Source organism: Odocoileus virginianus, chromosome 32 (assembly GCF_023699985.2).
Source record: "Odocoileus virginianus isolate 20LAN1187 ecotype Illinois chromosome 32, Ovbor_1.2, whole genome shotgun sequence".
Lineage (NCBI taxonomy): Eukaryota > Metazoa > Chordata > Mammalia > Artiodactyla > Cervidae > Odocoileus > Odocoileus virginianus.
Genome location: NC_069705.1, coordinates 15,878,121 through 15,903,235, shown reverse-complemented (window position 1 = coordinate 15,903,235; position 25,115 = coordinate 15,878,121). Strand labels below are relative to the sequence as shown.

Sequence of the window (25,115 nt, the reverse complement as noted above, 5' to 3'; positions counted from 1 at the left end):
GAAGGTTTTATTGGTCCTGGTACATTTGGTCACCCCCACCCCCTCTCATTTGCTGATGGCCAGTAAAAGCTATAGGAAGTCTCATTAATGAAATTAGTAATCTGTGGGGACAGAGATGCAGTTAATGACTGTCATTCTAGATTTGTGATAATTGGGATGTGCTTTTTATGACCACTGAAAATATAAGCTTGACTTAGTAAAATGTAGTTGTTTCTATTGTTAAATGTATTTTGAAATTCTGAACACAAAAAAATATTCTTTGGTAGCCAAGTGATTTTGTGTAATGTTTATAAAGTATAGCTTTTAAGAATAGCCATCAGCATATCATAATGACAATGCATTTTAACTGGCTTCTGCTATCCTTGACCTGCTAAAACGGCACAGTTTTCACTTTAGAGATTTACAGAAATAGGAAATATGTGAGGGCTTCCTGTCCCAATATGTACCAGTTGCAAGTTGAGGAATTAGAATCAGGATGCCTGAAATTAAGATTAAGATGTAGCACTTTGTGATCTGTAAAAATCATGTCAGATCATGCTTAAATATGAACATTGCTGAGTTTAGTCCAAACCACTAGTATCACTGATATATTGTTTAATCCCCTTTCTAAAAATCATAGAACCTCTAGGAGGGAGGGGTAGTATAAAAGCAGAGGAAAAACAGGTACAAATTTTTAGGTGTAAAATAAAGTACAGGATATGTTGTACAACACAGGATATAGCTGATACTTTATAAATGGAGTTTACAGTGTTTACAAATTGTGAATCACTATATTGTACACCTGTAACTTATACAATATTGCACATGAACTATTAACTCAATTTTTAAAAAGAACAGGAAAAGTGTTAGTGCACTTTGATAAGTTCAATGTCAGAAATTTACAGCCTCTGTTTGTGCCATTGGCAAATAACTGTGGAGAGTGAAGCGCACCTCAGTAAAGACGTATGAAAATTATGAGAAATGTAAATTTCAATGTCCATACATAAGGTTTTATTGTAACACAAAAATAAATAAAAACCACAGAACCTCAAAGTTGGAAGCAATCTTGAGTTTGACTAAGTCCCGCTACAAATAATTGCCAACTACTCTGCTCTTTTTACTTACAAAAAAGGAGCAGCCTACATCTATTTTATCTTTTATTAGCTCTACAGGTGTTTTTTTTGTATATTCAGCTGAAAATTAGTGTGCCTGTAGCTTCCATTAATTGAACCCAGTCTGTACCACTTAAATATGTAATTGTTCCATATGTTCAACTCTGTGTTTTTTTTTCTTAATTTTTTTTCCATATGTTCAACTTTGATTACCACTAGCAATAAACATGGAGAAGGGAATGGCAACCCACTCCAGCATTCTTGCTTGGAGAATCCCATGGACAGAGGAGCCTGGCGGGCTCCAGTCCATTGGGTCACAAGAGTCGGACATGACTTAGCTACTAAACGACCAGCACAGCGGCAATAAACATCTCCCTGAAGATAATTTCATCTACCTCCTGCATATGGTAACATTTGAGCCCCTTAACCAAACAAGTCTCTGTCCTGTGAACCGGTTCCATTTATCCAATGTTCTTTCTACTCTTTTCTGTCTGAAGACTGTTTCCAGTTATGACTGCCTCCACGACATGCATAGTGACTCAGTGAAACAAAGATGTGATGACTGAGGTGTTTCACTTCCTCTTCTGGGCTTCCGTTCCAGGGAACCTTGGTAGCTGTGTTCGTAGCATGCAGTTTGAAACGTTGTCTCGGCCTGTCTTCATCTTCTTCCCTCTGACTCACAGCACAGGGTTATTCTCTATTCTGTGGTCCTTGTGCTGAGGGCCTAACAGTTCTGTTGCAAACTCAGCCTAATTTGTGAGCTCCAGATGGGTTTTCGTGTCCTCATAGTGAGCCCTGTGAACTTGGAATATTGTTGACGCTAAGAATTTGTGCATGACCCGTCCTTGGACTGCTCAGAGCCCAGCAGCAAGCCTTTCCATTGCCAGTATGATGAACCCCGAAGTCATTACTGCCTTTGGACTTGAATCCTGAGACCGTGAAAACACAAAGAAAGGGGCAACCCAGGCTGTGTGGAGGGTGGGGGAGCGGTAGATTTTGTCACTTTGGAGGGAGTTTTAATTTGAAAGCTTCCACTTGATTCAGTCACAACCAAAATGAAGTGACCGTCACTAAGATATGGCCACAATATAGTAAGATAGTTCTAACCTCTGTGCAAGTTTGATAAACCAGGTTCAAGACCAAATGAAAAAGTTACAGCCTCATGGTTCATTTCTTATGACTGTGTGTGTGTGTGTGTGTGTGTGTGTGTGTGTGTGTGTGTGACTGTACATTTTCTTAGCAAAGGAAACACTTAAAATGCATGTACTTTTTGCTAGTTGCCTGATAAATTATGGCACACCCAGTTAAATTTGAATTTCTGATCATCAAGGCATAATTTGTTTAGGTATGTTCCAGATATTTCATGGTGCATACTTACACTAAAAAGCATCCATTATGTATAGGAAATTCAAGTGGCATTGGGTATCCTGCATTTTTATTTGCTGAATCCTCCAGCCATCTTGCTTTCAGGTGGGGCATGACGGCTAGGGAATCTTGATCCAAGAAGGGGCCTGTACTTCTAGACCTAGAGATGGAAACTGAGCCCTGCCTTTGAGAGATTATCTTTTAAGAAACAAGGACTATTGATTATTAAATGGCAGAAGAAGTCTCATGCCTTCTTGTGTAACCCACACTGCTGGGAGGCTGGGGCCAAACAGAGGAGCCAGCATTTAAGATTTTTCCTTTCCTGAGGGCTGTGGCTGAATCAGACAGATGGTTTTACAAAGCAGTTGGGAGTAGAAGGTGCCAGAAGACCAGGAAAAAAGAAAGGAGAGTCTGATCCAAGCCAGGAATACCAAATTTACCATTAAAGACCAAAGGTTTAGGCCTAGGCTGTAAATTAGAGAAAAGAAAAGAAAGAATGAGATTCCTCAGGAACCCAAACACGTAGGGATAGGTAACAGACAGCACAGGAGAAGGTTGCCTGAATGTAGACCACGGGGATGGAGGAGGCACCATGGATGTAAAGGATGTAAATTGAGTCGAGAGCAATTGGCTTAGAGAGAGATGCTCTAGCGGACTGAGATAAACAGGACTCATAAAAATGATCCAGAGACCTCTCTGGTGGTCCAGTGGTTTAAGAATCTGCCTTCCAATGCAGGGGACCTGAGTTTGATCCTTGGTCAGGGAAACTAAGATCCCACATGCCTCAGCACAATTAAACCCATGCACCACCAAAAGAAATTTAACAAATTTTTAAAAAATTATCCAAACCAAAGTTTAGACACCTAGACTAGATTCACAAAGACTAAATCTGTCTCTGAGGACTGACTGAGCTCATAGCAGAGTCATGAGATGAAAAGTTTGTGATGGATGAGGGAGAAATCCATCTTGAATGAAAACTTCACTGAAGATTTTCGAATGTTAACTCTGTAAGTTGATCTTATGTTGGCATAGACGTATTTGAATAATTTTATATCTTCACTCTTTGATCTTTCTTCTCCTGGGACTTGTAAGAATCCTGAATAGGCAAACAAGAAAAAAAAATGCACGTATAGTTTTCTTCTTTGATCTGAAGCATTGTGTGGTGTCCTACAGAGCAAGTCAAATGGAATCATTTTGGCCTTTTATGCCTGAGAAAAGACTAAGAGGCATTGCAGGTGTGCATAAGTGTGTGTGTGATTTCCCAAGACTATAGAATTATAAAATAGTAGCAATTTAAGGAAAAGATAACCAGCATTTTCTCTTAGGAATTTTAGCCTTTAATTATGACAAACAATGTGTGATCCTCAAAAAGATTTTAAAATTCCTCTGTAGTAGTCCTAAACTGAAGACCTAAGGAAGGCTTGGCGGTTTTTTTTAGAATTTAAAATTTTTTCAAATCATGTTTCACCAAATATTAGTCTCGCTTATATAATTTGATTCAGTGGGTCATTAAAACCGATAGTCAGAATTAATCCTGTGGACTAGGATTTCAACAGAAGGAAAGCTTTAGAAATGAGCCTGTTTTTATAGATAAGTGGTATTTATTATCAAAGTGAATATAATTTCAATTATTCACTAAGTTTATAAGTCCTATTGTGAAGGCGGTTTTTTGTTTCTTTTCTTGCAGTGTTATCTGAATATTCTGGAAAAATTAAAAGCAATCCATATAAAGAGAAAACAAAATATTTCAAGTAAAAGTGAATTTTGTGCTTGGATGCAATGCTTAGTTATCACTTGATAAATGATACTTTGCATTCACTTAATTAAAGTAATTTATAGCCAGGTATTAGATACAGCAGACTTGCCATCTATTTCTATAAAATAAACATGCAGTGTTATATTTATTTTGATCAGCAGTAATAACAAAATATTACCTAAAATTAGTTGTGAGTGAGTGAGTAAATGAAGTTGCTCAGTCGTGTCCAACTCTTTGCGACCCCATGGACTGTAGCCCACGAGGCTCCTCTGGCCATGGGATGCTCCAGGCAAGAATACTGGAGTGGGTTGCCATTTCCTTCTCCAGGGGATCTTCCCGACCCAGGGATCGAACCCAGGTCTCCCACACTGCAGGCAGACGCTTTAACCTCTGAGCCTTGTAATAGTGTCCTAAGGTAAGAAAGTTGTACAAACCCAAGAGCTCAGTTCTCTTTCCAATCTCATCATGCTCTTGAGAGAAGGACAGTAGGCACAGAAGTCAGTAAGGCACAATGCTTCCTCAAAATTGTTTTCAGGGAGATTCAGAAGAGAAAGAAAAAATTAGAGACTATTCCAAACTGGATGTGAAATAAAGTGTTACCTTTTGTCAGGCGATAACGTTTCTCTTTCATGGCCAACAGTATTTGAAATTACATGAGTGGATTTCCTGTAGTGTATGTTAAGATAATTCAACTTCAATGTTTCTATTAAAAATATATTTAAAAAGAAGTTTTAAGTACAGCCCCTTGTTTTTTGAAGCTGCATGCTTCAAAACAAACACATAAGTAAAAATATGTCTAAGAAGTTCGTGGCCTTTGTGTTTTGTTCCTTTTAGCAGGAATGTGATTTTTGTTAAAGGTATCACTGCAGCTGCCTTTTTAAAAATTGGGTTTCTGTATTAAATAAGGCTTGGTTGGTTGGTTAGCAACTAAGACGTGTCCAACTCTTTTGTGACCCCATGGATTGTAGCCCACCAGGCTCCTCTGTCCATGGGATTTTCCAAGCAAGAACACTGGAGTGGGTTGCCATTTCCTTCTCCAGGGATCTTCTTGACCCAGGGATCAAACCTACATCTTCTGCATTAGCAGGCAGATTCTTTACCACTGAGCCACCAGGGAAGCCCTAAGTAATGCTAGTCCCAACTTAAAAATAAGGATATATAGAAAGCTGCAAACTCTTTAATCTCTCTGAGGCATCATTTTACTTTCCGATAAGTAGGAGAAATAATGCAGAACTTTCAGACTATTGGGAGAACTCTATAAGGTCGTTTTTCACTGGCCTCTTGAAGTCACTCAATAATTATTTCCTCTCCTTCAATGTCTTTGCTCAGAGATGATAGAAATAGTTACCCAAGCATCTGTGTGTTAAAATGATATTTTCTTTGTTGTCTATGAACGTGCATGGGTATATCCAGTTACTTTGTAGAGGAATCAGTTCTGCAAGACAGTTTTCAGCTATGAATTTTTATAATGGAAACCTCATTAACTGCAATATGGCCCAAGGTGACATTTGACACTTATATAGTTATTTTTTAAATAAAGTAATTTACATGATTGCCTTTTCTTTTTATTAAGGGGGAAAAAAAACACATAAGAATGTTGACTTCACTCCGTCAAAGCTCCCCTTTCAGCCTTCAAAGCTTTTCTCAAGGACATTAAACACTCTTCCTAATTAGTTTTTATTGATTTCTCGACATTTCTGCTTAACATTGACTGCTTATTTTTAGGAAACAAAGGATGCTAACCTAAAAATGTTAATGGTGCATTTGAAAGTACCAAATTCAATATTTTAGTCATGTCTCTTATGCACACTTATAGCTTGAAAAACTGTCTTATCCTACTGCAGAAATAAATATACAGTCTTTAACTGACTTTGAGCAAATCTATGGTTTACAATATTTCAAGTTTTTAGTAAGTAAAGATAAGACTTGATAGCATCAACTGAATAAAAAATTAGTAAAATAGCTACCATATTACTAATAAAGAATAAGTTGACAAAAATTAAGCAACTGCATTCTTCTTCTATTTTGCAGTCCTTTATCATTAGTGAACACTTTAATTATGTCCATCACTCTCTGATATATAGCATTCATTTTGTTAGAGATGAATATGTAAAGCAGTTTTCATTAGATGATCCTTCTGTGAAATCTAACCAAAAGAAGGTGGTCTCATTTAGAGGCTATTTAGAAAGTCCATTTTTCTTTAATAGTTACTCATTTAAACTAGTTCAGGATTTGCCTTTTCTTTTAAGATTGGTTTGATATGGACCATTTTTAAAACCTTTACTGAACTTGTTACAATATTTCTTCTGTTTTATATTTTGGTTTTTTTGTCCTCGAGGCATGTGGGATCTTAACTCCCTGACCAGAGATCAAACCCATACCCTCTGCCTTGGAAGGTGAAGTCTTAAGCACTGGACCACCAGGGAAGTCCCAGTGTTTGACTTTCAGTTAAGAGTGCTACCATAGGACCCATTTTTTAAACCTTCTTGTGGGTGATTTAGATGTTATATGAAAATGAAGTTAGAGAAAAATTATAAGCCAACAAAATGAGCGTAATTTCACATGTCACTGGAGATAGTTTTCATTTTATATAATTTATGTGCATCTCTTATAGATACACTTTTTTGTCCTGTTCTCCATATCTCTTTGCTAAATTCAATCAACTTTTAAAGGATCTAGTGGTATTGCATTGAGGTCAATCAGATATCATATGCAAATATTAAATATTGCTCAAGCATCATAACTAAATTTGGTATTTCATTGGGAATAGTTCCTGCTGCCATAATTCCCCAATGATGTCTATAAATCTGTGTATTTATGTTTGTACATGCATTTGAATATGTACCTGCATAATTTTCTCTTACTTTGGCTTCAGAAAGAAAGAAATGAGGTGGCTTTTTCTAACTTGGAGGTTATTAATAAATGAAAGTTAAATTATTTTCCAAAAGAAGAATTTTAAAAAGAAAAATAATGATAATTTGAATCGAGGTTAGATAAGACCCATTACAACACTGTCACATCGGATGGTCATATCACCAAATTTTTTTATCACTTTCCCAGTTCAGCCCAAACTATTCAGTATTGGTTTAGTCTTCTGGTTCTTAGAAAACTTTAACTGAAAAGACAACCACTTTAGCTGCATGTTATCAAATACACATTATAATGTTAGATAACATGGACTGAACATTTTACCTGAATTAAGATTAGAATAGCATTGATATGACTAGCATTGTCCTCCTGTCTTCTGCTAAGAATGTGTGATGTAAAAGTAATGTTTTGAGTCTCATTTCTGACATACAGACATACTCAGAAAGTGATTTTTTATGGAAGGTAGAATATTACTTCTCAGTCTGTGGAAAGACTGTTAGTTTGTTTGTTTATTTTTTTACTACATGGTCACAGGTAGTTCTGGACTGAAAGAATCATGAGACAGAAAGCTTTAGTGGATATATTATGGGCTTTTTATTGCTCCGAGAACACAGACCTGTAGTTCATTTTTTTTCAACCTAAGTTTCTTCATCTGTAAAAAGGTGGTTTAGTTGCTTAGCCATGTCTGACTCTGTGACCTGGCGGACTATACCCCGCCAGGCTCCTCTGTCTATGGGATTTTCCAGGCAAAAATACTGGAGTGAGTTGCTATTTCCTTCTCCAGGGATCAATCCTGGGTCTCCTGCATTGAAGGCAGATTCTTTACCAACTAAAGCACCAGGGAAGCCCTACTTATTTCTTAGGGCTATTTTGATGACTATGAAGTGAAGAAGTGAAGTCGCTCAGTCATGTCCGACCCTTTGTGACCCCGTGGATTGTAGCCAACCAGGCTCCTCCGTCCATGGGATTCTCCAGGCAAGAATATTGGAGTGGGTTGCCATTTCCTTCTCCAGGGTATCTTCCTGACCCAGGGATCGAACCTGGGTCAAACCTCCCACATTGGAGGCAGATGCTTTAACCTCTGAGTCACCAGGGAAGCCCTTGATGACTATGGGGCTAGAATATATGACACTGTAGAAAGCTAATGAATATGCATCTTGTTCTTTGCTAAGAATTGTATTGCCTTTACCCTGCAGATAATTTTTGAGATTCTTTAGCATTTATTTATCCTTCCTGGTAAAAAATGAAACAGAAAGTATAAAAGCAAAAGACATTCCTTACCAATTTACAGCCAATGGTATCAATGTTAGGTACCTATTGGGTTAGGTAGATATGATTTCTACTTCAAAAGACAAGATAACTAAAGAAAAGGATGAAGTTTTATGATATCAAGAGGAAGATGCTTAGAATAAAAATATATTATCTAGAGAATTCTTCCATCTTTGGAATCATAAAATATCTTCTCTCTGCTTCTCATTTCTTTTGTGCTTTTCCCTTACGTACCCTGAAGATTACCTTAAAGCCAGAACATGGTAAATAGCTTGCCCAGTAGAAATGGTAGTTGTGAGCATATTTAATGTGATCTCTGCTGTTTAACTCTTAGCTTCATTGGGGTATAATTTATTATGAGTTATATTCTAGCAGTATGACTTAATCACAGATAGATTTGTTTCTTCTGTTAATGAGAAAGGCAACAGAAGGGTTGTATTCCCAGAAAAGCACTGCTTTTTAAGATTTTGCACTTGGATATTGGGCAAGAGGATTCACTTGAGTAACTAGTAAGTCTGACATAACCCTTTTCTTGTACTTTTCTCTTTGAGCCCCTAGTGAATCTGATGGGGTTTTTTCTGACATTGTGTAGAAACTGTGTCCTAACAGTACTTTGTATATCTCAATTCTACTGTGTGAAAGCATCAGGACAGTCTTTCTGACACTGATGCTTCTGGGACAGAGAAGGGCAATTCCCATCACAGGTAATGATGACAATTCAATTTAATCCTTTACAACCTATTTTTTTTTCATTTTTTATTTCACTTTTAGATGATACATGTAGTGGGAATTGCCTGTAAAGAGTCTGGGAGCCTTATTCAGAAAGATAACCAAACATATTTGTTATATAATGATAATAACAAATATGCTTGGTTATATATATATATATATGTATTTGTTATTTGTTATTATCATTTTGTTATTTGTATCATATTTGTTGTTATCATTATATATATATATATATATATATTTCTTTTTTCTTTTTCTTTTTTTTTTTTTTTTTTACAAAATAAAGAGTTGGAAGTAGAGAATGAAAGAAACCTGATGGAGAATTTAGCATTTGCTTCCTAGTTAGCCACAAACCATGCCCATTCTTCAACTTTTGAATAATTTTAAGGTACTTGTCTCTTAATTTATGCCTGAGGAACTGGAAATGCTAACAGTTGCAAGTTCTATATTTGGATTTGGTACAGATGCCTGTCAATCTTGTTGAAATGATAACTTCTCTCATCCAACTTCGAGCATATCATTTTTACCTTATTAAGTCATCGGGTTTAGCTGAGCAATGAGGGTGTGATCTCTTTGTTATTGGGATTGCAAAATGCTGCTGCTGATTTTTCAGGGGACTTGTGACTGAGACTTCAGTGCCAGACCTGGTCTTTCTTGTCATCAGTTATGAGAGTGATGGATCCTATCTGTCTGGACCTCTGCTCCCTTGGTCGTCTGATCCAAGAACAGTCGCAACTCTGTTCTGACCTCGTTCTATGCCAGGTCACAGAATTTCTTATAAAATAGAAGAGACATTTCAATAAATCAGATATATTTCATATCTCTAGAATTAGGTCATTCATGACTTCTTTCACAGAGTTTCTCAAATGGTCAGGAGTGTCATTTTAGAGCCTGGAGCACTGGTCCCACAAGTAAGAAGACTCACATGATGCTGGGAAAGGTTGAGGGAAGGAGGAGAAGGGGGCGACAGAGGATGAGATGGTTGGATGGCATCACTGACTCAGTGGACATGAGTTTGAGCAAACTCTGGGAGATGGTAAAGGACAGAGAAGCCTGGCATGCTGCCGTCCATGAGGTTGCAAAGTCGGACACAACTTAGTGACTGAACAATGAAGAGCAATTCCTTGCTCAGTCCCCTTCTCTCTTTGACCCGTGCATATGTCCTGGGCTTACCTTTCTCTAGAACGTAGCAACATAGATCACATTGCCTGTTTAACAGACTCCATTTCATCACTTCTTCAATTTCTGCAAATTTTCTTATGGCCATGTTGCTATTATTTTGGTTCTGTGTAGGAAACTCCAACTTCATGTCAGGATTTGAAGCTAGACTTTACCATAAATTGCAGTTTTCCAGTCTCTCAGCCCAAGGAATATGGTGCATTCAACAGGGAAAAAGAAACCAAGGAAACTAACCACACTTCACTTCAGCATCAAAAATCCTTCCAGTTGCAATAAATCCTCCTGTGACTAAGTTTATTCTGTGAAGGATGCTACATCTGTCTTTATATCACAGAACTGGCATCCCAGACCTTCCTAATTGAATTGAACTTCAGATTCACTTTTAGGGCCCAAGAAGTGCTAAGTTTTCCCAGAACCAACAACATCCTTCTTGTTTTCTGTTTCTCTCCCATCCACCATCGGATTACTTTTTTGTTCACTTTCTAACATCCATGGGTAAGATTTATTTCTAATTTTAAAAATATGTGTGGCCAGCATTTTCTGTGGAAATTACTGTGGCTATGCCAATGTCTAGTTCTGACTTTAGAAGAAATATTTTGACACTATGCATTCGCTTACAATTTCCATCTGTTCCTCCATGTGTTCTGCTTGTTCACCTTTGAGCGACTAAAATTTGTTATTTACAACTGAAATAATTCACAGATGAAATGGCCTTCAAATCCTGAAAACAAACAAACACAGAAAACGAAAACAGACAGAGTCACTAGGTGGCTCTTTGAAGGATTGCATCGGGCAAAGGATTAACATTGAATTTGAAATACTTTAAAGAATAATCAGATATTTTACCTGTATTGGTAAATAATGAACTAGTTTTTATTCAGTCTGCTGAAAATCGTATTTGGCTTTATGATGAAAAAATGTCAACTAATTAGACTAAAAAGAAAACAAGTCTAGAAAACAAAAATGGGGGGAATCAGGGGATATCTTGGGCACTTTATAAGCTCTAGGAAAAGAGCTTTGACTCCAGGATTGATGAGATTATGTTAAGGACGAAATAGCCTCCATCCTTATTTACAAATGAATTCTTCAGGTCCTGTCACTTTTTTCTACCAAAAAACAAAAAAAATCTCAAGATAGAAAGCAGCTTTAAGTCAATGGGTAACAGAGTGCAGTTTGATTTTCTAAGGAAGGAAAGCGATAGTCACAAGCAAACCACACACACAGACACACACACACAGACACACAGACACACACACACACAGTGCTCTAGCAAGTGGGGAATTAACTTCCCAAGCATGGACCTCAGGCCTAGTCTAGTGGCTGTGATAGATCCATGCAGCCATTTGACAGGTTGTGATAACCTTTTAATGGAAAACAGTGTGAAGGAGCAGTGAAGGATTACTGAGTTCTAACAACATCTGTCTGCTAATTAAGACCCTTTTCTCATTATCACCGTGTAATTCCAGGAACTTGTGTGGCATCTGTAGAATAATGACTCACTTCCGTGAGTTCTTTAGACCCTGAGAAAAATGGAAGCACTCAAGTTTTGGGCATAGAACATGAGGCTTTAAGATACAGGGAGAAGCGAGTTTCTCAACAGAAAAGATCACCCATCTGGGACTGATGTCTATGAAGATATTTACATCCCTGGGATTAAGTATCAAACACACTAGCAAGGTGTAATCACACACAAAAAAATTTTTTTAACGCTCTCTTTTAACAAAAGCTCTCTATATTTCAGTATTATTAGAAAGTAAGGCATCTTTAGGGACAATCCATGAATCAAACAGGTCTTTTGAAAGGATAGGGTTCAAGCTCTGGTTTCTTCTTATTAAAAAGATCTCCTTTGTCTTGGATGGCTTGTTTCCACTAAGAATATAACCAGAACTTGCCTGTGGTCTGTGAACTTTCCCTCAGTGGAGCTCAGATTCATGACCAACACTGGGTGGATTTCCCCATTACGGTAGTCACTGGATTCAGTCATAACTGAACTGGCGAGTTCTCACTAGGTATTTGGAATTGCTTATCTGAGCGCAGATTCCTACTGAGACTTAGCATTTGGTTTTGCAAAGTGTTTGACTTCTTTAAAGCTTTTCCTAGATTTCCCTGGCAGTCCAGTGGTTAAGATTCTGTGCTTCCCGAGCGAGGGGTACAGGTTCAATTCCCAGACAACTTAAGATCCCACATGCTTCACAGCAAGTGCCAAATAAATAAATAGCCTAGCATCCTATGACATTAAAAAAAAAGTTTTGCATAAATGACAAATTTCAACTAAAGATGTTTTGGTGCCTCTCCAGAAACTCCATGGGAACAGGAGGAATTAAACTGATAAAGTGGACGTGGGCTAGGGTTGGGTTGAGTTCTGCCTGCTTGGATGTTGGGGTGGCTTTGCAGAGCCATGATTGCCTCACAGCTAAGGGGCTCCCCAGCCCTGATTTCCTGCTGTATGCTCTTTCCTTCATCAGTGTTTAGGTATGGAGGCCTCAGTGAGGCATGAAAAGACCAAAGATCTGTATTAAATACAGACTTGCAGTGTCTGTGGTTTATATTTGAAAGGCGGGAAGACCATAGCCATTCTGAATTATTACAGCATCAGGAGATGGAAGTGCTTTATTGTCCAGCTAGATAAGTCACCTCCAGGAAAAAGAAAACTTGGGGAGGGAGATGGGAGGGAGGTTCAAAAGGGAAGGGATTACGTGTATACCTATGGCTGATTCATTTTGAGATTTGAGACAAAACAGCAAAATTCTGTAAAGCAATTATCCTTCAATTAAAAATTAATTTAAGAAAGAATTGTGAAAAAAACAACAAATTATAACTAAGACCCTACGTATGAACCTTCTTAATATTCCCTGCCAGAGCAGGGAAACAGCCAGGCAGCTTCGATAAGACCCTGATCTCTCCTCTACCTTTCTTTTACATGTTTCAAGGTGCCCTTGTTTGGTTCAGCTGTAAGCAGAATGATGGTTTCTATCGAGTTTTTCCAACAAGTAAATGATGTCAAATATATAAAACAGCTCGACCAGATGATGAGAGTAGGACACTGAACACATGGCTCCCATTTTCTTTTTTTTTTTTAATATTGTGTACTTTGGAAAAAGAGTTCGAAGCGTGCACCTGTCTGTTTTCTTTTTATTGAACAAGGTTTAATGGCAACAGTAGGAAAACAGGTGTCTGTTCAGCTTGAGCGTGAAGGCCTAGAAATTGAAAGATAAAATAGAACAAAAGTCCCCAAGTCTTGAAGGAAAGCTTCTTTAGGCATAATGTAATGGAGGTTAATTTATAATTTCGGCCCAATTCCTGCAAAAGTGCGGGATTTGCCTGTCATATTTCCATCCCCACCGCTCACCTAAAAAGGATATGTTCTTTAGAAAAACAAGACCTGGGGTAAACTAAGTATTATGAGACCAGCTAGTCCTCTGGGCAGCAGGGCAAAGTGTTCTCTGGAGGTAAAGCATTTTAAGTTATGTGTGTTTCTCAAATGACCCTGTTTATGAAACAGAAACAGAATCACAGACATTGAGAGCGCAGTGGTGGTTGCCAAGGCAGATGGGCTTAGGAAGGGATGGAGTGGGAGGTTGGGGTTAGCAGATGTAAGCTTTCATTTATAGAATCGGTAAACACCAGGGTCCTACTATACAGCACAGAGGACTATATCCAGTATTCCATGATAACCCATGATGGAAAAGGATCTTTAAAAAGAATGTGTGTATGTATAACTGAATCCCTTTACTGCACAGCAGAAATTAACACAGCATTGCAAATCAACTATTTGTTGTTGTTGATGATGCTGACATCTTATTGCTCAGTCATGTCTGACTCTTTTGCAACCCCATGGACTGTAGCCCGCCAGGCTCCTGTGTCCATGGGATTTCCCAGACAAGAATATTGGAGTAGGTTGCCATTTCCTTTTCTAGCCAACTATACTTCAAAAAAAAAAAAAAAAAAAACTGAAGAAAAAATAAAGTTGTGTGTTTGAAACTTTGTTTTCTGGCCATATGTAAACGGCCATAGCAATATTGAAAAAAGATTTCTGGGTGTTATTTGGTGGCCTAGAATTTGTGCTAAGACCCTAAAAACCACAGAAACACATTTCATGGACACATCGTCCTACAGGAAGGGATGTTTCGCTATTCTGGTCACGAACCTGGAAACAGGGAGCTCCTGGGAGTTCTGGGAAAATCTGTGCCTTGAAATTAACCAAGTGCAAGACAGCAAGATTCCTATCATCGAACATGCTTTTACTGCTTCATTACTTTATACGCAACAACCTTTGGCCTCAGTGTGGAAGATATTGAGCTTGTGGAACTGGAGTCTGGCTCTTTATGTCTACAGTCATCACACAAACACAGAATTTCTGTAGTTTGGCTAAATGGCGTGTAGCAATGGACAGTCTAGGGGTTTAGAGCTGCCAAGGTGCTGTTTGAAGGGATAGTCGTCAGGTCTATCGTGTTAGAGATCCACTGATCAAAGGGGTCTGACTCCAACCTGAAACCCTCGGAAGACGGTGTCTGTGTTGTCTGGACCTTGTTTTTTACCTATACTTTTATAGAGACTCCTGTATGCAAAACACTGGACATGTAGATTACTTAAAATGATTTGTCGGGAGTCATTTCCTGTCAAGGACACGCTTTCATAAATCCTAGGACTATCACTACCTACATAGCTGTATACTTAGAATTTTGGGTGAACTAGAATATTGTCTGCTTGTAACAGGTTCTGTGATATCAACAGACATGTGGTAGTTACATTAGAAAAGCATCAGTCATGTAGTTTTGGCTGCAAGACTTGACATTTTAATTTTACCAATGAGTGTTGAGTATTCAGAATAGGCTTCAGTCCCTCTGTCTTATTATGGGTAGTTCCTAGATTGTGTGAAGAGTAATGAGAAAATGTGTGTTTCGGTTGTTTGAATGCTTTAGAAAGAGGTGCAATACAAGGTGTGAAATACAAACTTCATCATTTAGTTCTTGCTTAGTTTTAATGTATATGCATACAAAGTAATGTTAATTCATCAATATGGCACCAGTTCCTCTCCCATCATTTCCATGCTAGTTTGAGCAGTCTTCCTCTCTCATTTAGGCCTTCATATCTGCTTCTTCCCTGATCTCCTGATCTCCATTTTTCTCCCCTTCCAAAGACTATACAATAGACCATTAATTTTTTAAATTATGGCCCTAAGCAAAAGCCCAGCTCCCTCCATGACCTACAGATTAAACATTAATTTCAGCCAGGGTTTCTTTAATATGGATGTATTATTATTTTATAGCCTCATTAACTTCACCTCCCCATTTACAATCCATCTCCCAGACCTGCTTTTCATTGAACGTGAGATTTATTTTTCTACATCCACAAATTCATTTGCGTTTCCCTTTAGTAGAATGCCTTCTTCTCCCCAAATACAGATGCAATTCCCCTTCTAGATCATCCTTTCAAAGTATCTCCCATTCTGCATATTTATTGTTAAGATCACACCTACCTGACCTAATTGATTTATCTTTACTCTTGCTGTTGTGAATATAATTCTTTTATTTTATTAGATTTTCTTGCTAGTTAATATAGATATCCATCCATTTCTTCATTAGTTGCTAAGTCGTGTTCCACTCTTTTTAACCCCTTGGACTGTGGCACTCCAGTCTTCTCTATCCTCCATTATCTCCCAGAGTTTGCTCAAATTTGATAAAGTATCCACCTGCAATGCAGGAGACCCCAGTTCAATTCCTGGGTCAGGAAGATCTGCTGGAGAAGGGATAGGCTACCCATTCCAATATTCTTGGGCTTCCCTTGTGGTTCAACTGGTAAAGATTTCGCCTGCAATGCAGAAGACCTGGGTTTAATCCCTGGGTTGGGAAGATCCCCTGGAGCAGAGAAAGGCTACCCACTTCAGTTTTCTGGCCTGGAGAATTCCCTGGACTATATAGTTCATGGGGTCGCAAAGAGTCAGACACAACTGAGCGACTTTCACTTTCACATGTCCATTGAGTTGGTGATGCCATCCAACCATCTTATCCTCTGCCACCCACTTCTCCACTTGGCCCTCAATCTTTCCCAGCATCAGCGTCTTTTCCACTGAGTCAGCTCTTCGCATCAGGTGGCCAAAGTATTAGGGCTTTAGTTTCAGCCACAATCCTTTTAATGAATATTCAGGGTTGATTTCCTTTAGGATTGACTGTTTTGATCTCCTTGCAGTACAAGAGACTCAAGAGTCTTTTCCAGAGAAGGAAGTGGCAACTGACTCCATGGATGGTATCCAATTATATCATTTTCCAATAATGGTTATTTCATCTTTCCTACAGTTGTACCACAATTTGTTATTCCTGCCTTGTTGCATTGGCTAGAACTTTCAAAGCAGTAGTCAGCATTCTTGGCTTAGTCTTGATATTAAGGAAACCACCTTACCAAGAGTTTCACAGTTAAGTATGACTTAGGTTGGTGGCCAGAAGTCAATATTTTTATGTAGTATAGAGTATCATTCTAATTCCAGTTTATAAAGACATCTTTTTTAAAAGCCAAAAATTTATATTTTGCATTTTTAGGTTTTAAACATAGGTAAGCATACATTTAAACATGTGCCTATAGATGTATAAATTTAAACATGCATACTGAACATATGAAAGTGCAGAGAATAATGCAGGAAATTGCCATGCAGCCATCATCCACTTCAGCAGTGATCAGTTTTGTTTTGTCCTGATTTCACTCACTTTCCTTTCCTCTTACTGTTTTGAAGTAAATCACAGACATCTTATTCAATGTAGACATATTGCAGCATGTATCTCTGAAAGATAAGGACTATTTTAAACATAACCATAATGCATTTGACACATATACCAATTAAGGATAACCCTTTAGCAATATGTATTATCTAATCAATGATCAGATTGCCTCTTTTATCAGGATCTAAATAAGTTTTACTCATTGTGATTGGTTTGTGTATCTCCTTTTAATGTCTATATTTTAGGTTTTTCTTTTCTCTCACCCTTGGATCTGTATCTAGTTCTAGTTGTCTTTGTCTTTTTATCTTCTTGTAATTTTTTTTAAAGAAATCATGTTATTTGCCCTGTAGAGCCTCCCTAGTTTGGATTTTGCCAATTGCATCCTGTGACGTTCTTTTTTATGTTCCCCCGACCTATGTTCTTCCTGTAAATTAGTAGCTGTGTCTGGATGCTTAATTAAACTCAGGTTTGATTTGGGGGATAAAAATGCTTTATAGATAGTTTTATAGAAATTGATTTTCAATCTCATCAGTGTTGATTATCTCTTGAAATGACCATATGACTTTTATTTTTTATATGCCATGATTTTTTTAATTCGATGAATAAGATAATGAATTTGCCTCGTAGTTTCTGTCTTTTAACCTTCCATCTACTTTCATTTCATTTACTTGATGAATAAATTAACCTATGTCATTAAATGTCACATGGTAATTTCAGCAGCTCCCTGAATAACTGAATCCTTGATCAGTTCCCTTTGTTTTGATATGAGTTGTTTCGTGCTCCAAACTTTTGACCAATTTGGAAAATGACAGCTTAACATTTTCTACAGTGGCATGACCTTCTTCCAACCAAATTGATCCTGGTATAAAATGCAGAATACAGTAAAGAATGTGTCCCTTCTGCATTTAGCCTGGCAGATCTATAAATACATCAAATTAAGCCAATCAAGTGTACTGCTAATATTTGCGTTGTAGACTACATAGATTTTACTCCTTTAGGAAAGGTATTGATAGGAAAAGAGTCAACGAACAGCTTGAAAGTTTGTTGACTTTTGGCTACGGAAATTTTATACTCAGATAAAACTGTCAGCAATTAATAGAAAATATACAGCAGAACTGTATATCTGGAGTGGCTTCTTAGTTATGAAAAGATTGTTGGCTTAAGGAAGAAAATGTAGCTTTCCTGTAACTCCACCCAGCCAGCAATCCACTGTAGGAGACTCCCTTAGCAAAGCTAAGACATCCTAAAAGGTGTTTATGCCATTAACTTGTTGCTCTAAGTAGTTGACTAGAATGATCGCCCTGTGATCACTGTGAGTGAAATGTGCTGTAAGAAAAAGAAAAAAAAAGCAACATCTATTGTTTGAAAAATAACCTTTCTTGACAAGTTTTATTTTTCTAAGGATAACACTATCTAATGACACCCAGGCATTTGCTCAGCGACTGCTGGCAACTTAGAATCTGTTTTCTGTTTAGCTACAAATGAGCTCAGGGTTACAACAAAAATTAGAATTTTCTTTTACGTGGAGAAACCCCGTGGGTCACTTTTCATTCTGCCGAAGAAGGAAGAAATAATACTAGAGTCTTCCCAGAGAGCTTGGAACGGAGGGAGGAATCTAAAGGCAATCTTATGAATCGCCTTCAGCCCCAATATACATATAAGAAAATAGAAAATGAGTGTGTCATGATTCACTTCTGTGACCTTGGGCAGCCTATACACTTTTGTGAATTGCTTGAGGAATTTTATAAAAGGCTGCAGAACTATTCTTTTGAGATGATTTGTATCCTCTTTTTCAATATGGGATAAATGACACAATGTGTGAAGATTCTTTTTGGTCCACCATTCTTCGTGTTCATTAGATGCTAAAACTCAAGTCATCACTTAAATCAAATAACCTCCATCAACCTTTGTCACCTTATTCTTTGGACAGATACTTACCTTGTGGGTAATCTACCAGCTTCTAAGTATTTCCAGCTTGGGACTTTGCTGGCAGTCCGGGAGTTACAACTTCACCTTCCAATGAGGGGATGTGGGTTCGATCCCTGCCTCAAGGCCAAAAAAACAAAACATAGAACAGAAGAGATATTGTAACAAATTCAATAAAGACTTTATTTTTTTTTTTTTTCAAATTCAATAAAGACTTTAAACAATGGTCCCCATTAAAAAAAAAATCTTAAAAAGCATTACTTCCAGTTTATTAGTGAGTGCTGAGGTCCATGAAGTGAGATGCTCTAATTCGACTTTAGAAAGTTCTGGTTCCGCTTATGGTCTCATGATGGCTCTTCCCTTAGGAAGAGGGAAGTGTTTCTATAGCAGAGTTGAGGAGAGGAGAGGCCAAGGAGATGGGCCAAGGAGATACCCAGGTCAGGATGGGTTTCTTTGATCTTCTCTTATCACTTTTTTCCCCCCAAGTATCTATTTGCTATTCAGCAAAGGATTGAATTACTACTTGAAAAAAAAAAAAATGCCAACCCAGAGCAATGCTTCCGTGGTTTTGTCTGGCTCTGGATCTTCCTTTGGAGAACAAATGCCTTCCCCACCCATCCGTTGGCATCTAAAGGAACTGCGTTAGGTGGCGTGGCTCTTTTCCTGCTCATCTTCTGAGCCAGAGCATCATTTTCTGGAACCACATAAGCATTTTTTCCTAGTAGAAGTTCAAAGAGCTGAAGAGCTATATTCTAAGCAAAAATAATAATTTCAGATTTATTTTAAAAAATTGGGAGATCGAAGATCAAGGAAACATGCAGATTTCTAAATATATAGCCACGGAAAATATCACAGGTAAGGATTGGAGAAAAAAAAAAATCCTGCAACTTTGCAGCGATTGACAGTTTCATGTCGGAATATAAAAATTGTTAGTGTTTGTATATGTTATTGAGAAAACTGCATGGAGTGATTTAATTTCATCTTTTGCAAGTAAACTGTTAAGAATTGTCCTTAAAACTCCTATCCTGGGCTCATTCCCTCAGGGAAGACAGGATCTAATGATCCTTCCTTCAGGTAAACACTATAAACTCATACTAATTCCTGCTAATTGTCAAAGAAGAATAGACTGGTTTCTTATCAGCTGTTTCCTTTTGTGTAATAGCTGTGGTCTGTTAGTGCTATCTACTTCACTGATAAGGAAAACACCACCTAAAACAAGCAAGAAAGTGAACCATCCTTTCCAGCAGTATTTTCTTTTTAGGCTGTCTTTGAGCAGAAAAACCCTGGTACACTACAGGAAATACACTGTGTGATTCCATGGGAAAATATTTAGTAATGAGCAGCCAACACTTAATTACTTCTCAAAATTTTATTGTGTATATTTACTAAAGTGTGCAATAGTATGTGATTTCCAAAATGTTTAGTTACTGATTCTGTGGCCCATATTCTATAGACATGTTGCTATTAATATTTTTAAATATTTTAGAGTTTTAAACTGTTCAGATAACCCATAAGATTGTAAATACATAGAATTTATGTAACTTGGAAGCCCAGTCAGACATGTTCGAGAATTACACCTGAAACTTACAATATATTGTAAATCATATTCTTCAATAAAAAAAATTTTAAGAACCATTATAGAATTATGTGGATCTGGAAAGTTGAAAACAATTACATATTTGAGATAGTTCCTTTTTCTTTTAGCTCAATTGTTCTTCAGTTTTATTTTATAAGCAAATTGAATAGTTTATAAATTATTGACAGTGATTTTGAAAAAGAATAATTTATTAATATTTACTTCATGTTTTATAATCACTCAATGGTTACCCCTCCAAATCAAACCATCTCTTCACATTTTGTAAAAGAATAATTTACCAAGAAACAACATTCGAGGCTGATTGTATGTAATTACAGAGTCCGGACAGAAATGTTTTTGCTTCTCTTTGTTCCACATTTATGCCATTAGTAATGGAAACATGTCATCTCTTTGTGTGTAATTTTGCAGCTGGCAAAGCATTTTATCAAGCTTTGCAGCAATGCTATGATATCTCATTTTTGTAGCTGAATACTCTGAGACAGGTAGCTGGGGCCAGAGTCCTGCAGATAGTATTTGGCAAAATTGTGCATTGCACCTGATTCTTCTCAGCTAACTCTAGGGTCCTTTCACTACCTTTTATCTATAAAGATCTCCTTTTAGGGAAAATTGTTTACAGTCTTACAGATTTCCACTGCACTGACTTTAGTTATTGTTATGTCTAGGTGGTCATTAAAGAATTGTGGATAGATGGAAAGAAGAGAGGGAGGGAGGGAGGCAGGCAGGCTAGAAAGGAGGGAATCCTATTGCGTGGTGCAGGATTTGGGGAGTCTTTAAAATGGTAAATTTAGTCTCCACATCGTTGGTTAAGTCAGAGAAGTGTCCAGACCTCCTCAAAAAGGTCACTAGTCACTAGTCCTGACGGTCACTTGTCTATCCTGACAGACCAGGCTGAGAGTGAAACGCTTGAAGCAACTACTGTACAACTTACACTTTCTTCCTTATAATTTTGAAATTGGTAACATCCCAGAGAAGGTGTGTTTGGCACAAAACGTCCATATAAATGCCAAACATAAAGGTGATGAAGTCATAGTTATGTATTCCTAATTGCTGTTCAGTCAGCACTTACTTTTGTTGTTGTTTAGCTTTTAAGTCGTTTCTGACTCTACCTGCAGATTTTGACCAACTAGTTACAAAGCAGAAGGCAGAGTTTTTTAAGGACTGAGTAAGTGAGATCTCTGTTGCCTACTTCTAAAAGCATCTATGAAGGTCATCTTTTAGATATCAAAAGCACATTCTCTTGGCAGAACTGTAATCTTTACCTCTTATAAATTCCTGCCAGCTGCCTTAAAAAGAATGCTGTTTCTACAGTTTGGCTGAAGAACCTCCTTTGTCTGTTTCATTAATTTCTGGCAGAATTACCAAACGGAAACTGACTGAGCAATATAGCATGTATAGGCCAAAGACAAAGGGCATCACTGCAAAATTTATAGATCTGCTTAGGGCTGACTGTGCACAGCATTCAACTAAGGAGAATATAAGGAAGCCTGGCAAAAATCTGAAAGATGCATTTATCACCATTTCCATCCCCGGTTCTTCTGACAATTACAACTTATTCCTGTGTTTGGCTGTTGGTTCAGAACAGCTGTACCCAAGTCAGTCCACACGTTGTGTCTCCTGGGAGTTAATTTCTGCTTTGTAATTCCGTGATCATTTTTATTCTTTCTGCTGCTAAAGGATGTAAGCACTAAGTAGGATAGTCCCTGATCGCATAAGAGAGCTGCTACTTCATTTTCTCCAAGAGTTATTATCAACTATTCCTATTCCTAGTGATCCTAGTCCATGATCTAAGGACATTTCAAATGATTGTGTTGTAACTCAGGGTGTCATGCAAAGGATAATGCATGTCAGGGAGAATACTTTTAAAGGATTGGGGGAGGGGGGAATGGATGATTTCAAGTTTTAACCCCACGTTTCTTAATGCTACTTAGTTAATAATGCAAGATCAGAAGGTCCAAGGAATAGGTATGATGTATCTGTCTCTTCTGTCTATCACAGCTAATTTTCTTTGTTAGTTTGCAATGGAGTGTCCGCTTTGGCGGGGAAGGGAATGTTGGTTTTGCTGGTTTTAGTGAAAGCCTCAGCATTTGTTCTGGAAGAGCCTGCTGCAGTGTTTGCTGCCCAGCTTGGATAAGGGGGAATTCTTAGCAGACTGGTAGGAGGGATTCAGGGACTGCTGCTGGGGTCTGCTGGAGGCTCAGAGCTCCTTTGCAGGAATGAGGGTGACAGAACTCTGCGGGCGGTCCCTTCAGCAGAAATACTCTGCCCAATCTGTCATTCCATAGATCCCTGTCAGCAGTGAAAGTTCTTAAGCACAAAACCTTTAACGTTGAAGACAACCACCCCCCTGATATTTTTAAAGGCAGTTGCCATGGATGAAAATATTCATAACACCTAAGTATATAGTTTTTTACATGAAGATATATGTCAAAATTCATGCTAAGTGATATATAGAAATTGCCTACTCAATCATACTATAGAACAAATGATGCAAATTATGTTCCCTTCTTCCTGAGAAGAAAATGGTAAAAAGGTAGCTGATAACAGAGGGTAAAAAAACCTCTCTTTCCATTCCATGGTTCTTTGATTAGGTTTATAGACCTGAGTTGGAGAGAGCTTTTTGTTGGAATAGTTAAGAAATGAACCCAATTTTTAATTACTATAGTAATGATTCAAGAAAAGCTTGCCTCTTTGAAATCTTCAGATTTCTATTAAGCTTTACATCTGATTGACAGATACCAAAATTAAGATTCTTCCCTACTTATTCCATTTTCTCACCTGCTGTTATTCATCAGATGTCAGTTTAGCACCAGTCCGTTTACCTTGTAGTTGTCAAGTCACTAAGTTGTGTCCAACTCTCTGTGATCCCATGGACTGCAGCACGCCAGGCTTCCCTGTCCTTGTCTGTCTCCCGCTCAAACTCGTGTCCACTGAATCGGTGATCCTTTACCTAGATCATTGATAATCTCTGTAAAAGTCCTGTAAGAGTCCCCTGTTTTCTAAATGGGAAAATTGACCATCTGGGTGGTTGAGTAACTTAACTCTTGAACACAAAGCTAGTAGGAGATGGTATTTGAACCAGATCTGTCTCCAAAGTGCAAATCATTTTGACTGTCCTTTGCTCTTCTCCTAAAAACCATTGGTGAGAACCATGAAATGGTCCCAGACTTGCCTTAGACAGAAGAATAAGAGACCAGAAAGGCATGGAATCATTCAGAAACTGGATAATCAGGTGCTCAGTATTTTGATCAGGTAGAGTAACAATCAAGCAGAATTAGAGGAGCAATTAGGTTAAATGTCAAAGCACAATGTGCACTGATGAAGGAAATGAAAAAGAAAGGCAGGAGAAAGTGGAAAAATACATGAAAGGTCAAATATAAGTAAATAATGGCATCTGAATTCCAGTTGCAAATACTAAAATAGAAATTAATAAGGAGGACAAAGGGTTAAAAATCACCAAGACTGTGTCAGATAATATTTCATTTCATAATTATTAGTTGCCATTTAAAATTGATACCTAAATTCAGTTACACTGATATGAATTTATATCACTATTTTTGAGCCTTCCTAGAAAATTTTTCTTTTTTTTTTAACTTCTTATTTTATATTAAGGTATGGCCAATTAACAATGTTGTGATAGTTTCAAGTGAACAGTGAAGGGACTTGGCCATACATGGAAAATGTATTTTTCTTAGTAGATCTTCTCTTTTCCACTTCTTTAGAAGATAAAGTATTGGTTATAAGAAATGCTTGTTTCCTATTTAATTGTAATTAACTATATATATTAATATATATATATTAAGTTAACCCTTTTATAATTTTGTTCTATTTATTTACACGTAGAAAGTACTTCGTGTCTTTAAGTCTTAATGCTGTTGTTTGTTAAGCCAGAAAGTTTAGTGGAGTACATCTTATCTATATGAGCTCTTCCTTTTAAGAGCATTTAAAGGCTGCTAAGAAGAGGGAAAGATGGGTGTAAAACTTTCCCTTGTTTATCTTTTATCCAGCCACATCTACATCTACAGCTGGGACAAGCCATCTTGTCAAGTGTGCAGAGAAGGAGAAAACCTTCTGTGTGAATGGAGGCGAGTGCTTCATGGTGAAAGACCTTTCAAATCCCTCAAGATACTTGTGCAAGTAAGAAAAGAAATCCTCTGTGTGACTTCTGTCCGTGACCGCTTCTTTCAGATGATTCTGTGTCTCATGATGTATTGTTGCTGCCTTTTCCAGTTTCGTTGCATCCTTTGAATAATGCTGTTTTATTTGTAGAGTGTTGTGAAAAGTTCACACCATTTATCTACTTTGTTTTATCCAGAATGGTTTTTTGCTTTTTTCCATGTGGGTGTTTAGTTGGGTTTTTTGTTTTTTTTTTTTTTTTTGGTTTTTTTTTTGCCTTCATATTTATAAAGTTGCTTTCCTTGTGGTTTTCCTCCTTGTTACTTAAGAGAGATGTGCAAATATCATAGACGCCTAGAACTTTGGACACCTGCATCTCCATCCAATGTATGAATGAAGCTGTAAGATAATGTTCCTTTTTACCCTGGTGTCACCTGTGAAGCAAATAGGACAACTAGAAGAAGCAGAAGGGCAGGCAATTATTTGCTGACCCATCTGTTAAACTTGGC

The 25,115-nt window shown here is 37.6% G+C and overlaps 1 protein-coding gene across 12 annotated transcripts in view; it reads left to right on the top strand.

Annotated features, from left to right (window-relative positions):
• NRG1 (neuregulin 1) overlaps positions 1-25,115 on the top strand; it is a 228,912-nt gene that overhangs the window by 167,683 nt on the left and 36,114 nt on the right. For all 12 annotated transcript variants that reach the window (XM_070459920.1, XM_070459921.1, XM_070459919.1 and 9 more), the window contains one exon: positions 24,498-24,627. In XM_070459920.1, the coding sequence (XP_070316021.1) occupies positions 24,498-24,627 (130 nt within the window). The remainder of the gene's footprint in view (positions 1-24,497; positions 24,628-25,115) is intronic.